The 17,266-nt window shown below is 44.5% G+C and overlaps 1 protein-coding gene across 2 annotated transcripts in view; it reads left to right on the forward strand.

Moving 5' to 3' along the window:
- The window catches only part of USP24 (ubiquitin specific peptidase 24), a 155,315-nt gene that overhangs the window by 108,542 nt on the left and 29,507 nt on the right, over positions 1-17,266 (forward strand). For both annotated transcript variants that reach the window (XR_006356444.1, XM_044005436.1), the window contains exons 38-46: positions 658-818; positions 2,044-2,105; positions 5,662-5,853; positions 6,435-6,552; positions 10,163-10,307; positions 13,859-13,978; positions 14,740-14,865; positions 15,612-15,710; positions 17,136-17,218. Coding sequence is in view for 1 of the 2 variants with exons in the window: in XM_044005436.1 (XP_043861371.1) it covers positions 658-818; positions 2,044-2,105; positions 5,662-5,853; positions 6,435-6,552; positions 10,163-10,307; positions 13,859-13,978; positions 14,740-14,865; positions 15,612-15,710; positions 17,136-17,218 (1,106 nt within the window). In the remaining variant the exon portion in view is untranslated. The remainder of the gene's footprint in view (positions 1-657; positions 819-2,043; positions 2,106-5,661; positions 5,854-6,434; positions 6,553-10,162; positions 10,308-13,858; positions 13,979-14,739; positions 14,866-15,611; positions 15,711-17,135; positions 17,219-17,266) is intronic.

Raw genomic sequence — 17,266 nt, forward strand, 5'->3', positions numbered from 1 at the left:
TGTAAAGCTTCTACATTTTAAATGAATTCAGTTAAAAACTATCCAGTGAATTTTTTAAAAAGAATCTCATCATTGATTAATCACATCCTGGATAAAATAAAACAACCAAAAGCAGTGAATTAAAAATAGGTGGATAAAATTTTAAAGCTAAGTTTCCCAAAAAAGACTCAAAAAATTCTGACCAGGAAAAATAGATGAAAGCAGGAGAGTTTCCAGTAGAGAACCTCTAAGAAGAAGGAATGGCAAGTAAGGGAGCAGTAATCTGGCTTTCATAGGGATGAATGGGGAGCCGGCCTGGGGGGAGCTGAGCTACCAGGGATCAGAGGCCTAGAACCTAGACCGGTACCTGTGCTAGGATTTGAAGGGGCGAAACAGGGCCTCCCCTGCGACTAGGGGGTGTCACAGTACACAGAGCGATGGATCTAGAGTCAGGAAGTCCTGAGTTCAAATCATACCTTGATCATTTACCAGTTGTGTGACCCTGGACAAGTCACTTCACCTCTGCCTGCCTCATCTTCCTTATCTGTAAAGTGGGGATAATGATAGAGCCTATCTGCCAGGATGGTTGTGAGAATTAAATGAAGTCGTACTTGTCAGGCCTGCATAAAAACAATCCCCATGATTCACCCGCCGCTACTGATGACGCTGTGATTTCAGATTCGTCATGTTGCCTGTGATCAGCTGTATACGCTCAGCCAGACGGACACTTCGTCTCACCCAGAAGTGCAGAAGCCAAACCAGTTTCTCCTCGGTGTCATTCTTACCGCTCAGCTGCCCCTCTGGTCTCCAACAAGTATCATGCGAGGGGTCAACCAGAGGTAATGAGAATTCGCGGCTGTCGCCTCTCTCAGGAGTGAATCCTGCAGAGGGTTTGCGGGGGACATTCAGCCCAGCCCCGTGTCAGCTCTCCTGTCTCCCTCCGTGGCTCCTGATGCCCCAGGGTTTAGGAGAAGCAGAAGGCACCATGTGTGTTATGTTTGGGGCCATGGCCAGAGTGGACCCCAGGAGACGGGAAAGCCCACGTGGCTGCCTGGCTTCAAACATGCTCTTCCTTTGGATGACTCGTTACCCTTTCCTTGCAGGGGACTCTTAGATCTCTGATCCTGCTCTCACCTCTCTCCTTTCCCTCCGGCTGCCTACCGGTCACCTCTTGCACTCAGCATGTTAAAGCTTCCCTCCCAAACTTTCCTAGTGCTCTCAGAAGTGCCACCCTCCTCCAGGCCCTCGGGCTGGCAACCTGGCAGTCAACCTGGACTCCTCCCTTCTCTTTTCCCCACCCTGCCCCTTTCTCCCAACACCCACACAGGCAGGCCCGCACACTGCCAAGTCCGGCAGCATCTCTCAGATTCGGCCCCTTCTCTCCTCTGATGCAGGCCCTCATCATTTCATGCCTGAATTGTTGCAGTAGCTGCTGGTGGGCCCCCCTGCCCATCCATCCTCCCCCCAGTTGTCTAAGGCACCTTCCCAAAGCGAAGGTCTGACCAGAAAGCATTTATTAAGTACCTGCTATGAGTGTCCTGGGCACCTTTGGTGCCAATGCTGGGGCTCCTCCTGTGGACACGTGAGGCGCTGAGCTGATTAAATCTTTCAGGATGAGGTGTCACCCCGACCTAGTCAGTAACCTGCCGTGACTCCCTGTTACCCCCAGGACCAAATGCAATGTGGCTGTCAGAGCTGTTGAAGAAATAGATCAGGAGTTGTTGTGAGGATTGTTTTAAACTGGTTCATTTTCACATTTATGAAGCGATGCGTCTTCTCGGAGTACAAACCAGTTCTGCTCCCCTTCATGTGGATGGGTCACATGTGGGACTTTTCCTGTTCCTTGTAATAATAATGGGTCAGTGACCTTGGTGGAAGACATATTCTCCCCTTCTTTTACTGCAGGATTTTGTTTTTAAGGACATGGAATCCTTGGCTTGCTTCTCGATGACACCTGCAGGTTGGAAAATATCCTGGGTGGCTCCTTCAGGCTTTCTCGTTAGATGAAAACTTAGTTCTCTTTAAAAACTAGTCCTTGTGATGACACGACCTCTCTGTTTTCAGGCTCTTGTCTCAGTGCATGGAGTACTTTGATCTGAGATGTCAGTTACTGGACGACTTGACAAGTAAGTGATGTTTGACTTTCTTCTTTTAAAGGCCATGGTTATGAGATGAGACCGTCACGAATGGGGAGGCACATTGGTGCTTTTATCTAGCTCACACTGACCAGCAGTGCCTGTTTTCTCCATCTCCTCTTGCTCCCCACCCTGCCTGGCCCTCTACGCTGTTGTTTTGTGTGCATTGCTTGAAAGATTCATGACTTAAAATGGGCAGACAGACAAGCTTCTGTCATGTGACCGTGGGGTCATTGTGAAAGACTTGCCCAGTCTCAGACCCTGTTCATCAGGTGGTTGCACGCCTCATTCCACTGCTGTGGAGACTTTCTTTGCTTTCTCCTTATTCTCTTAGCTCCCCAACCAGGATGGGGTAAACGCACAGCGAGAAGCATCCTTTAGATACAGCTGATGTGGGGTGCAAGGAGGCAGCTGAAGCTATTGGCTGAAAGAAAATTGGGGCCTAGGTTTGTATTGCAGCCAGCCCTAGTTTCCCAGCCTTAGTCTGAGCAGGCATTGACTCCACACCAGAATGAATGTGTTCTCTGGGACATTCAGCGGCAGAGCCAGGGCTTCTTTGTATGACTTCCGCCGCTTCTGCTTGCAGAGGTCAGAAAAGGTGCCTAGTGCTGAATGAGAAGCCATCCCCTACCTGGTTGGGTGAGCCGTGCGGCAATCATGCCTTCCTTCCCCAGAAGGGAGGAAGTACTGTTTTTGCCTGTGTTTGACCGGTCTTTACCCCAAGTGGGAGAGAGTGTCTCTGACGTCAGGTACCATGTGGACCGGGACCTAAAGCTGGAGAAGATAGAGACTTGGGCCCACATCACCTCTCCCCCTGGCTATCCCATACCAGTCGCGACCCACCAGAGCTTGTTGTCTGAGCCTCCAGCATCCGTGCCATGGGATTGTCACGAGGACAGAGCAAGCAGGTGTAGGGAAGGTGCTGATCAGCTCTGGTGATGTCGTACATGCTTTAGGAAGAAACCGTTTGATGTGGTTGGTGTGGATCCCTGGGGGCTCCTTGTCTCCTCAGGGGGTCCTCTCCACCAACACATTAGGGTGTACTAATGCCGGCCTAAGAAGAACCATGAAGACTGGCTGGCTGGTTGGGATCGGGGATTGTCAACTTCAGCATGAGTAAACATCTAGGAAGTCCTGGCTGTCTTCGGGCACTAGGAATGACCAGGCCACAGTCTCTGCTCTCCTGGAGCTCACAGTCTGGTGGGAGGATACAGTACACGGACAGTTGTAATACTGAGTCGTGCACACTAAAATAGAGAAAAGAAGGAGCAGCCAAGACCCACGTCATGTCCGGGGGGGTGTCCCCAGCAGCAGGGCGCACAGATCTCCCCAAGGACCCCTGAACCCCCCTGGCGAGGGGCACAGACCCAGAAAGAACAAGTGATACCGAATTATGTAAACAGTAGGAACATACATTTTGCGCCCTGTCATCAAATACAAGGTGCCCTAGTTAGGGGAAAGAGGAGCTTTTGTGTCAAAGCTGGTTATCCACGCCATCTGCCGCAGGCTAGGCTGGAGAAAAGGCCGTGAGATGTAGCGCTCTTGTCGGGGTTGTCGGTCACTTTGGTGACAGCGATTCCACTCGAACAAGGGTGTCACGAGCCACACTGCAGCTGCTGTGGATTCGAGGAAGTGGTGTTGCCAGGTATAGATGACTTTTTCAAGGTGTTTGGCTGAGAAGAGTAATAACAAGGCTGGTCACATCGAGAGAGGTTTTCTTAAGGATGGGAAGATGTGGGTTTGTTTGCAAACATCAGGAAAGAATCTGGGGGTAGGCGGAGATTGGACAGTCAGTTGCTGGTAGGGACAGTCTGGAAGAAGGCAGGAAGGGGTGACATGGAGGACACATGTCAAGAGAACAGAAGCAGGCCTATGGGGGGAAGAGAAAGACTTAGGGCCAGTAGAGATGGCTCCCATAATCTTGGTCAGGTGATAAATCAGGTCCCCTGATTGTCAGCAGGTGAACAATTATTTGCTAAGGACCAGAGGCCAAGCAGAAAGATCAGGAGGGGGACATTCTACAGTGAGGTGGAGGTGGGTGGGAAGGAGGGAGCAGATAGCTATGGTTGGAGACTCTCAAGTGTGGTGGAAAGCTGGTATGAAAGAGAACCCAAAAAGGTCGGATGAGACCTGATTGGGAGGGTCTTGGATAGCAAAGTCAGGAGTAAATGGTCTTTGATCATATGAATGGAGATCTACAGAGCTAAACATTGCTGTAGCATGTGAGGGTTTGTAAGGGTTTCTGTGGAGTACTGCCCTGCCGGTTTCTTAAAGCCCTTAGCAGATGTCAGCCTCGTTTTGTAAGTGAGGAGACGAAGCAGCAGAGGTGTCTGGTGACTCGCCCACAAGCAGTGAGTGTCCAAGACTGGATACAAGCCCGGTTTTCTTCCAACTCTCAGTCAGGCCTCTTCCCATCCCTGAGAGGCTTCAAACAGGGCAGTGCCTCAGTCAGCTTTATGCATAAGGGGCATTGATGTATTAGGAGTGTAACGAGGCACTGGGAATGGATCTTCAGCTCATGAAATTCTGGAATGGAGGCAGGCATATCCAGTTCTTTGGGTACTCACTGGGAAAGGCCACGTTGGCAGTGAGGACTGGGCCTGCGATGACAGAGGGACTTGAGTGAGGAAGAGGATGGGGATGTGGGGTGTCACTCACAGCACTGTGGGTTAGAGCTGGAAGCCCCTAACACCGTGGACCCAGCAAAGGTGGGGGGGGGGTCAGGAATTTGAGGTCTCATAGGGTTTGGGGAGGAGACAGACTAACTCTTATCTGTGGGGCATGAGTTCATTGACATATCCAGATCATCTCAGATTCATCCTTCAAACTTTCAAGTTAATGTGTCCATGTCATCTCAAAATTTTGAGCACCGTTTGTTGTTCTGCCAGTCTTACTGTGGATGCTTGGAACTTCTGAGACGTACGCGTCACAGGACTAAAAGACCTGTCAGCGAGGCCTACGCGGCTTCCCCTGATTTAGCACACATTCTCAGGATGTGATTTTGGGCTAATGTATGATACAGTTTGCACATTAGACTCCTTTTGTCTCTGGGATGGTTTGAATGTGACTTGTGGGTTCCCTCTTACAATCTTACTTCCTGCTGTTACTTTACACTGGACTACTTAGAAACTTCTTATACTGATGGGGGAGGGGCAGGTGGAATGGTAGTCAAGGGGACCAGAATAAGGGAGAGAAGGACATAAGAAGACCTAGGCTGTTATTGCACTGATTCAGGCTTGTGATAAGAAGGGCTTATTGTAGGGGGCTGACACCAGGAATACAGGCGAGGGCGTAAATGGGAAGAGACAGAGCTAAAGAATTGATGGGAATTGACCATTGGCTAGATGTGGTGGGATATGGCAATTGGAAGACAGACCCAAAGTACGTCGATGCCTCTGAAAGAGGGGAGCTGGTCCGGTGGGGAAAGTTGTGGAGATGCGGACAAGGCACATTCAAGATGCCATCACATCAGCCCTGTAACTTGACCATCTGAAACGAAGGTCTTGTAAAGGAAATCTTACTTTTTACACTTCTTTTCCCTTTCTAGCTTCAGAAATGGATCAGTTGAAGATCAGTCCAGCTGCCATGCTAGAAGATGAAATTACTTGGCTAGATAATTTCGAGCCCAATCGTACAGCTGAGTGTGAAACCAGTGAAGCTGACAACATTTTATTAGCAGGACATTTAAGACTCATCAAGACCCTCCTTTCACTCTGTGGAGCAGAGAAAGAAATGCTTGGTAATCATTACCTTATACTACCATTCCCAATTTATCAATAGGGATCAGTGTCTATTTGGGGAAGATAAAATGAGTGGGTACTAAATAAGCAGTGAACATCGATGCTTTGGGCAGCAGGAAATCTGTTGGATCTTTAGTGCAGATCAGTTTAAAACTTGACATATGTGTTTTTTGTGGCTGATAAGACAACTTAAAATGGCAAGAAGAAATAGAATCTAATTTTCCTTTGGTGTGTTTGCTAGGCAGCAAAACCTTGCCTGGTCAGAAGAGTAAGGGACTGGAATTAGAAAAGCCGGGTGCAAGTTGCGTGCTTCCTGCTTCCTCCCTGTGGCCTTGAGCTGGTCACTTCCCTGGGCTTGGTCTGTGAAATGGGATCGTGGGAACAGATGCTTTCCAGACTTCCTTCCCGATCTCGAATTACATGACTTGGTCCACAAGCTAGTGTAGGTGGCATGTTTTTCTCTACAGGTAGAAGTTAACAGGAGTACCTGACACTCACTTGCCGTGTCTGCTCTGGGGAACGTGAGTGAACTTATTGTTTTTTAACTGAATTCGGAGGTCTCTTTTGTGCTCTCTTCCAGGCTCATCACTTATCAAACCATTACTGGATGACTTCCTTTTCCGGGCTTCTAGGATTATTTTAAACAGTCACTCTCCGGCTGGCAGTGCTGCCATCAGTCAGCAGGACTTTCATCCAAAGTATGGGAAATGCATGTTGTTTTCAGTTGGAGCCCTCGTCCCCAGTGTGATGAACTTTGGGGTAGAACTCTTTACCCAAGTGAAGACATAGATCACACAATTCACTGCATAGGAAACCAGATAAATTACAATAAGAGCTTTAGCTTTACTTGTCATATGTGGCCCGAGAGGTCCCTGGGCACCTATCAGGAAGCAATAGGAACAGCAGGCAACAATGAGCTTCTTTTTGTCCTTTTTTCTTTTTTTTTTAAATTAAGGGCCATCTTCTTTAGGGATACTGCTAAGGCCGGATTAGTTTGAATAATGAATCCCCTGAAATGGTCACATTATTTATATTAGCACAACATACTTCCACTGGGCTAGAACCGGTTACCATATTTTACATAATTATAACTTGAAATAGTGTAAAAATATATGTGACTACTTCAGGGGTTCCTGTTTACATTACTCCACTTCATTTATCCATTATCACTGAAAGGTGAGCTCTTTTCTCAAAAGTTAATTTTGCTCATAAGTACAGATTAGCTCTTTCAGCATAAAACGCTTTATTTTGGCCATTTTGATGGCTATCTCTTAAAGATGTATATTTCTTTGCTGTCTTAATCAGAAGGTACAATGATGCAAAAATTATTCCCTTTTTCCATATGAGGAATTTAAAAATACTATAGGAAGCTAACATTAAATACTCCATTTGGGACTTTAAAATTGGTCTCTTAGAGCTTGTACCACAACACTGAGGTGGTGAAGGGTTTCCCTCCCATAGGAGATCCAAACAAATGCTGAGGATCACTTGTCAAACATGCTAAAGGGGCTCTCTATTAGGAACAAATAAGATTAGATGGATCCTCTGAGGCCCCTCAGTCACTGTGACTGACTTACGGTGTTCTGTAGGGTCAGAGAAAGTTGGGATCTAAGCTGTTTTAGCCACATTTTCCTGTATTGATCTGATTTTTAATAAATATGGGCCCTGAATTTAACAAATCTCTCATGCAGGCTTTAAAAGCATTCTGTATAAGGGGGCAGCTGGGTGGTGCAGTGTATAAAGCACTGGCCCTGGATTCAGGAGGACCTGAGTTCAAATCCGGCCTCAGACACTTGACACTTACTAGCTGTGTGACCCTGGGCAAGTCACTTAACCCCCATTGCCCTACAAAAACAAAAACAAAACAAAACAAAAAAATAAAAGCATTCTGTATGTTAGCCACATTGAGCAGTTAAGGAAGCCTTTTATCTATTCACCCACCAGTGTACTACTAGGAGCCCTAGACCTCTGAGGGAAGCTCAAATCGATCAGGTCATACAGATCTCTGAGGAGCAATGGAACACGTCTGTAACAAACAATGGTTATCTAAAGCAGCTTGGCACAGTGGAGCTTGCTGGCCATGTGACCCTGGCCAAGGCACTACCTTTCTCAGTTTGGCAATAATAAGAGTCCATACCCATCAGAGGAGATAATGTAGGCCTTAAAGCCCTCCTGAAATGGGAGCTCTTTTTGTTGTCCACATGGTGTCCACATGGTACAAGGATTGTCCTTGCTCCCCTCAGCCTGTGTGTAAGTCATTCTCTCCATCACAGAAGTGTCCCTGTCCAACTCCCCATCCTCCTAAGGACCTTTTGCTTCTTTCTCTGAAAACAACTTTAGCTAATGATCAGATCAAAAAGAAAGAAGAAACTCAAATTACCCACCCCCTCCCAAGGAGTTGAATTCCCATTGAATGATGAAGAAATTGAGAAGAATTAAGAATTAGCATACCCATGTATTTGAGAGTATATTTTATCCTTGTGACCTTGGGCAATTCACTTAACTTTTCTAAACCTCAATTTACTGGGGCAGCTAGGTGGCGCAGTGGATAAAGCACCAGCCCTGGATTCAGGAGTACCTGAGTTCAAATCCGGCCTCAGACACTTGACATTTACTAGCTGTGTGATCTTGGGCAAGTCACTTAACCCCCGTAGCCCTGGGGGGGGGGGGGAAGAATAATAATAAACCTCAATTTACTCACCTAAAAAAATGAAGTGATCTTCTTGATGAAGTCTGAGAACCCTTCTAGCTGTGATTTTCTGAGCCTGCCGGAGGGCAGGTTGTATGCACTCTGGGCTTAGTGATTTTGTGCTGTCCGTTACACGTTGTCTCTTCTAGCTTAGTTTCCCTTTGAGGCCAGAGCTCCTGGGAATAAATAAAGGGCTTTTTGTTGTTATTGTCATCTTTTCTTCCATTTTTTAGTGATATATAGAAAACTAATTAATGGCCTTGTGTTTTGACTTGAATGAACCATATAAAGTGATAAGAAAGGTGTCATCTCATTTCTTTTTGTCTTTGTTTTTAAGTGAGGCAATTGGGGTTAAGTGACTTGCCCCAGGGTCACACAGCTAGTAAGTGTTAAGTGTCTGAGTCCAGATTTGAACTCAGGTACTCCTGACTCCAGGGCCGGTGCTCTAACCACTGGGCCATCTAGCTGCCCCATGTTATCTCATTTCTAAACTTGTTTCTTCTACCTATTTTTTTAGGGTTAAAGTATCAGAGCACTGGATGATATCTGGTGCTGATGCCTACCTTGCTTTTAATAGCACAGGATATATTCATTTAGTGTACTTATCCTTAGAAGGTCCCCTCAGTTGTTTTCCTTTATCTCATTGACCTGTTCTCTATAAAAACAGGTACAGGTCAACACTGTCAGTGACAAACCATTTATAGTCTTTTGGGCGACTTGGGAAATGTTCACTATTTCTTTTTTTTTTTTTTTTTTTTTGTGAGGCAATTGGGGTTAAGTGACTTGCCAAGGGTCACACAGCTAGTAAGTATCAAGTGTCTGAGACCAGATTTGAACTCAGGTCCTCCTGAATCCAGGGCCGGTGCTCTATCCACTGCGCCACCTAGCTGCCCCTCACTATTTCTTTTAATATGACTTCTTTCCAAAGAGGCTTTTTTATTGATGCTCCAAAATTAGATTGTTAATCAGGATGTTACAGTTCTCCCTTTGTGTTCCATGCATCAATTCTATTTTGGCTTCAGTACTTTGGAAGATACAAAGATAAGACAATCCCTACCTTCTTGAAGTTTATTATGTAGTATTCAATAACCTAATCTCTCTGGAAATTGTAACTGCTGTGCTTTGCGTTTCAAATGCCCATTTGATTTTTAAAAGAATATTTAGGGGGCAGCTAGTTGGCGCAGTGGATAAAACACTGGCTCTGGATTCAAGAGGAACCTGAGTTCAAATGCAGCCTCACACACTTGACACTAGCTGTGTGACCCTGGGCAAGTCACTTAACCCTCATTGCCCTGAAAAAAAAATTAGCTGGTTGTGGGGATGAGGCTGGTGGATCTCTTGAGCTGGGGATAGCCAAGCTGTAGTGGGCCCAGTGGATCAGGTATCTACACTCAATTGCACCCTGCAGAGCTGGGGTCTCCCAGGCTGCATCAGGAGAGGTAAACTAGCCCAGGTCAGAAATAACAAGTCATAGCTTCCATGGGCCCCTTTGTAGCCCCTGTACTTCCAGCCTGGGTGAAATAAGGAGACTCAGGGGTGGGGTTTTTTTTTTAATGTTTAAAGGAAATTTTAAGTATCATTTGTTCTTAAAACAAACCACTAGTCCTTTTATTTTTTAGATGTAGTACTGTGAACAGTCGGTTGGCAGCCTATGAAGTTCTGGTAATGTTGGCTGATAGCTCACCCTCCAATCTACAGATTATTACAAAAGAGCTTCTTTCTATGCACCATCAACCTGACCCTGCTCTCACCAAGGAATTTGATGTGAGTATTTGTGAAGCATTTCATGCCTATTTAGCATGAAATGTGGGTTTAATAAATGCTAACTCATGCTGCTACAAAGTGACTAGAGGGTGCCAGAGTGGACAGAGCTCTGGGCCTGAAGTGAGGAAGGCCCAAGTTCAAATCCTGCCTCACTTATTAGCTGTGTGATCCTGGGCAAGTCAACTTAACCTCTGTCTCCTCACCTATAAAATAGAAATGGTAACAGTACTTCTCTTGCAGGATTCAAGATTATAAGATTTTATAAGATTTATAAGATATTATTAGATTCAAATGAGGAAATACTTGTAAAGCACTAACCCAGTGTCTGGCAAACAGTAGGTGCTGTATAAGTGATTATCCCCTCATCAAATAACAAAAAGGCATTTTGCATCTTTCACTTATATGATCATGTGAAGACAAGGCAGTTAGAAGTGGCCATTTGTCAATCACATTAACAAAAACCATTCAGGTATTAGCTATAAAAGTTACTATGGGAAACTACTTTGACTGAAAAAGTAAGCACATTTTAAAAAACAAAAACAAAAATCCTAAAAAGGGGTCAGCTAGGTGGCACAGTGGATAAAGCACTGGCCCTGGATTTAGAAGGACCTGAGTTCAAATCCAGCCTCAGACACTTGACACTAATTGTGTGACCCTGGGCAAGTCACTTAACCTTCATTGCCCAGCAAAAAAAAAAAAAAGGAAGTGCATTTTTAAATGATCTTATTGTTAATATTGTTCCCCTTGTAAAATAGTTCTTTTTTTTCTGGGTATCCCTTGGATCACTCACTGCTTTTTTATATTTTCAAAGAAAACAAAATAAATAAATAATAAGTAATAATAAAAAATAAAATGATAGAAATAAAAATAATTTTAAGATTTTAGAAGTGTTACTAAAAGGCACAGAACTTAGCGTTTTAATTAAAGCTATTAAGTGATCTTGATGTGTTTTTAAAAATACATTTCACACAATATAGGGGGGTTTTTTTGTTGTTTTTTTTTTTTTTAGTGAGGCAATTGGGGTCAAGTGACTTGCCCAGGGTCACATAGCTAGTAAGTGTTAAGTGTCTGAGGCCGGACCTGAACTCAGGTACTCCTGAATCCAGGGCCAGTGCTCTATCCACTGCGCCACCTAGCTGCCCCAATATAGGTATTTAATAAATGTTTCTTAGATGAATTCATGGGCCAAAAGTCATGATGTTTAAATATCTTTTTTAAATTATTTCTTTATTTTTTGCCGTTTATGAGATTTGATTTTTCACATATAATGTAAATTCATTTCCTATATATGCTATGTATGATGCTATGGTATTGTAAATTTAAAACAAAAAATAAAGGAGTTATTAAATATAGAAGCCCCTTCATGACTTTTGGCCCACCCTGTCGTAAGTAACCTGAATGTAGACTTAATCTGGCCTGTTGTTTAACATCTTTTCCTTAGAACTTTTTCAAGTGGTCTACATGGTCAGGAACCAACAGGAATTGGAGAATACACTAATGACATACTCTGTCACCATATATTTGAACATGGATCCAAAATTGGGAAATATCTGAGTTCATTTGCTTTTGGTTTATTATTATTAGCTGTTTTGTATGAAATGTTGTCCCATTCCTTTGAGTGTAATGGAACATTCTGGTGCTGTAAGAAACGACAAGTGGGTTGGGTTCAGAAAACCTGGGTGGACTTGTATGAGCTGGTGCACATGAGCAAATGCTCCCAATGCTCACTGCCAGCACTGGCCAGCAGCTGCTCTATGAACCAGCTGGAAGGGGCCAGAGGCAGGCTCTGGCCCTTGGTCATTCCTTCCCTCCCTTCTCCACATTCCCCTGGCTCAATTTTCTGTTGATTCTCATGTCCCTAAGCTCCCTGGTGACATCATTCATTACCTGCGAGTGCTCAGCGTCCCACAAGATGTTTGCTATCTTGACTACAGTGTGAATCTGTGATTTAACTCACTACATGAATTAAAGCTATTCCAGAAGAATATGGAAAATGTTTTATCTTGTGGAAACATTTTTACTTTTTTCTTTTCTTTTTTTTGAAACATTTATACTTTTAAATAGCTGTTTGGGAAATAAGAGTAAGGAGGAACAGGGAATAAGGAATGGGCAGTATGCCACTGTAACAAATACCAATTTTTCCTTAGCTAATTATTATACACACACATGTAGATATTCGCACGTGCACAGACTCAGACAGACACACACACACTCCTCTCTGATTGGAAAACAAGGGAGCTAGCCTCCAAAGTGGTAGTTACTGCCGTTAGACGCCTGTCTTTTAGATCTCAGGAGTCCATTCTATTTCAGTATTCCTAGGAATCTACAAAATAGCAATTCTTTCACATTACCTGGATGCAGAATGGGGTAGCATTACTGTCTCCCAGAGACATTATCCTGTTACCTTGGACTTCTGGTAGCCAGTGCTGGGCTTCAGCATCGATCCACACCAAACCCATATTAAAACAGACCTTTTTTGGATGAATAAATTTTATTCATTTATTATAATGCAGAAAAAAATCAACTCTATCACAATTTTCAAAAAATAGGCTGTATTGATCCTTTTTCAGCAAAGTATTAGTATAACTCTAGACATCCCTGTGAATCTTAGCTTGCTCTGGGAGCATCTGTGCACTGAGATCTCTCTTGTACTTTCTCACTGGTCTACCGACCCTTGGGCTATATGTTAACGCGTCCGCATTCAAGTCTAATTTAGTCTCATTGTTTTTGTGGCAAATATTGGTAGAATTGGTGGGTGTATGGTGCGAATCTATGCTTCCTTTATATATTCTTTTAATTATTCTTTTTGTTTGTTTGTTTTATCCATCAACAAGCATTTGTTTGTTTATTTATTTATTTGAGATTTCTCCCCCACCTTACATGTAAAAACAAATTGTAACATTGATTTTTAAAACCTTGTGTTCCAAATTCTCATCCCTCCTCCTTATCCCCCCCTGAAGAACTCAAGCCATTCAATATAAGTTATACATGTGCAGCCATGCAAAACATGGCAGACAAAAAAACTTTAGAAAAAGGAGCCAACAGCAACAACAAAATCCACTTCCATCTGTATTCAGGTACCATAGTTCTTTCTCTGTGGATGGATTGCATTTTTCATATGTCCTTCAGAGTTGTCTTGGATCATTGCGTTGCTGAAAATAACTGAGTTATTTGCAGCAGATCATCTTACAGTATTGCTTAAAACAGACATTTAAAGTGAGGGTCTGTAAATTTGTCTGTAAATTCAGCTTTGTGCTTGGTGGAAGACTTATGCTCCTGAGCAGTTGTTGTAATAGCATCTATAATGCTACTGGTAGAGTGGAATTCCGTTTAAGGGATGCTTTGAATCTATAACTCCAAAGTTGGGGAAACAAGTGACTCACATTTCCTGAGGGCTCGACGGTTTTCAAGGCCCTTTGCTCACAACAAACCTGAAACGTGGGCCCCACCCCATTTCCTAGGTGGTGAGATCTGAAGTGGCTGGTAGGTGGTGTTGAAAAGCTACTGGTGCTGCCTCCCTGCTGACGCCGTCCTCGCTTCTGTCTCCCCAGTACCTGCCCCCAGTGGACAGCCGCTCCCTCTCCGGATTCGTGGGGCTCAAGAACGGCGGTGCTACCTGCTACATGAATGCGGTTTTCCAGCAGCTTTACATGCAGCCTGGTCTCCCCGAGGTGATTTCCCCCTCTTCCCACTAATTCTCCCTCTGGGTAGTTGGACTGGAAACAATTCTGTGTTGGAATTGTGGAGAAGAGCCATAGCTAACAGTTGCCCTTGGGTCATACTGCAGACAGTGGTTCCGACTGCTCTTTGTGCTGCCTGAATGGCTGGTGGGCTCCCTCCATGCAGTCGTCTAGTCATTCCCATGACCATGAAGCTGAAAACACTGTTCTGTAATTATAAGCCCCCAGAGGTCTAGAGATGAGAAAATGGAGGCCAGCCGATGTCCAGGGTCTTGTCCGAGACTAGAGATTAGCAGAGAATAGAGCTGGCATTTGATCAAGTATTTGGGGACCTGTCCTGCGGAGGAAGAGGAGAGATCAGACCTATTGTGTTTGACCTTAGGTGATAGAGCCAGGAACTGTTGGTACAAGTTGCAGGGCCAGTTTGGGGTAGAAATCCCTAGGCAGGGGCCTCTGGGGTCCCTTTTAACCCTCCAGTTCTGTATCAGATGTGAACTCTAGTGAGGGCATCATAAGTCCTGAGGCAGATCCAGAATTGGGAACACCACCAGCCACGATGCCAGAGGGGGATTCGTGACAAAACAAGCAGCTCCCTCCCCTTGGTGGAGGCCCATGAAGGAGCTTGCTTTGTTTGACTCTTGAGTGTTTGGAATGGGGGGGAGGGGCAGGGAGTAGATTTTTTTTTTCTCATTGAAAGAGTAAAATGATTTTTAAAAGATCAATGTGTTTAACTGAATATTTTCTTTTCTAAGTCTTTACTCTCCGTGGATGATGACACGGACAATCCAGATGATAGTGTATTCTATCAAGTCCAGTCCCTCTTTGGGCATTTGATGGAAAGCAAGCTGCAGTACTACGTACCGGAGAATTTTTGGAAGGTATTTCTCTGGTGTTATTTATTTTCCTGCTTATATGTACAGTGGGGGTGGCTAATCTCAGGCAACACTCTCACCAGAACTAGACTGGCCACTGCCAAAAGGACCCCCCATTTGGAACTTCTTCCCCTCCACGAGTCAGTAGGTGGAAAGGAATGCTCCCTATGGATTTTGTGGGCTTTGTAATCCCTGCACTTTTTTACTTTGCCTCATCAGCCGTGCTATCACTTTTACATTGTTGTGATTCTCTTTCCCCTAAGCCTCTTCCAGTTTCCTAGACACTCAGACCACAGCATTCTGTTCTTTAAGATCCTGTTTATTGACACTTACTAGCTAGGTGACCCTGGGCAAGTCACTTAACTCTCATTGCCCTGGGGGGGGGGGCAAAAGGATCCTGTTTAGTCCATGTGAAATCCCTGGTTCCTTCTTTCTGATCAGTGCAGGTCTGCAGATTTGGGGTTTCTTGCCCTCATGGAGAACACCTGTGTCCGTAGCTCTGCTGGCCTTCTCATAAGGAGCCCGGCAGCAGGGAGCGGACATTGGGAAGCTGCGCTTCCCCCTGTGCCCACATTGTTCATTGTTGCTTGGCCATCTTATGATCCATTGGCATGGCTTGATCCTTTTCTGCAGGATTCATTAATTCATGGCTGTTTATTTGTTTTATGTATATAACCAAAGGACAGATAGGCAGAAAATTAAGTTTTTGAGAAATCTTTTTTTTCTTAACATGTCTAATGCTTTTTTAATAGATTTTCAAGATGTGGAACAAGGAGCTTTATGTTCGAGAACAACAGGATGCATATGAATTCTTTACTAGTCTCATTGATCAGATGGATGAGTACCTCAAGGTAATGAAAGCTCTGTTTTCCAATTTCAAACCTGCCTCCAGAAACCTCATTCAGAGCAGCAGCCTTAGGGGGAGCCCTCCAGTCCATTGCCCACTTCTGACCTTTCCTGTCTCTGGGACCAGGGGTTAGGCATTCATCTGCTCCGAATTTTGCCTCCTCCTTTGTAAAATGGGCAGTGATACCTGGACTCCTTGGGGTCTGAGCTGTCCTAAAAACCAAATGGAAATGTCTGGTAGGCGCTACATGCAGGCCAGCTGCTGCCAACAGCAGCGCATCTCACTGGATGTACCATTCAGAGGGACCATCAAGATCATTAGGGATGGACGGCAACAGGCTCAGAATTCTTCCTGGGGCCCTCTGACCCCTTGGTCTTTAAAAAAAATTGCTCTCTGGTAAGCCTAAAGGACATGTGCTCTCTCATCCCCTTAAAGATTCCTGGTGAACCTAGCAGTTCATTTCACCATGTTAGTCCAAACAGAAAATATTGTGTCCTAAAATGAATTTTTGGTTTTGTTTTTTATTCTTTATTTTTTTTTTTTGTGAGGCAATTGGGGTTAAGTGACTTGCCCAGGGTCACACAGCTAGTAAGTGTTAAGTGTCTGAGGCCGGATTTGAACTCAGGTACTCCTGACTCCAGGGCCGGTGCTCTATCCACTGTGCCATCTAGCTGCCCCTGGTTTTGTTTTTTAAAGAACAAATGGATATCTGTGAACTGAAGGGTAACATCGGCTATGTGTGTTTTACTCAGGATTTATCAAAGCCAGATTAGTAGTGAGGCATCCTGTGGTCAGACCAGTACAGTGACTTCACCTAAAACTATACATTTATAATCTCCACCTCTACCCCCTGCCCCCTGGCCCAAAAATATGAGTTGGCCATAACCACAGATATTATTTAATCTAGTTCCCTTCTTAGTTCGGAAGTCCCCTACCTAGCATCATTGACAGGCAGAAAGTACAGGCCCCATCTGAGTACTTTCTGTGACAAGGAAATCGGTATATTATGAGGTGCTTCATTTCAGTTCTCAAAAATTCTTAGAAATTTTACACCAAAAACAAAACCCCTGATTCAGAGGAATGTGGCAGTGATAATAAACCGAACGTTTGAGGAGACTGTCAGGTTGGCATGATGACCTGTGTCTCCTTAGCTCCATCTCTGTCATCTTTCCCCCTGTCATAGTGTTTCTGGCCACTCCATCATCTCCATCCTTTCACAGTGAGGGTGAACAGCTTGGTAGTTGTGGCACAGGGTCTATAGGTGGGGAAGTTGTTGTACAAGGCACCTGTCTTACCCGAGTATGTAACATACATTCATGATTGACATCCTCCATAGCAAGGTGAAATAGTTTGTTTTAGCAGAACCAAATAAGTAACGTGAACCTTTAGGTTCAGGGAACGTGACTATTTTAACTTTTCTTTTCAACAGAAAATTGGTAGAGAGCAAATCTTTAAGAATACTTTCCAAGGAATCTACTCTGATCAGAAGATATGTAAGGACTGTCCTCACAGGTTAGTGGGCTTCGTCATTGATCCCATACTTGCACTGCATTGACACAT

This window comes from Dromiciops gliroides, chromosome 4 (genome assembly GCF_019393635.1).
Source record: "Dromiciops gliroides isolate mDroGli1 chromosome 4, mDroGli1.pri, whole genome shotgun sequence".
NCBI lineage: Eukaryota > Metazoa > Chordata > Mammalia > Microbiotheria > Microbiotheriidae > Dromiciops > Dromiciops gliroides.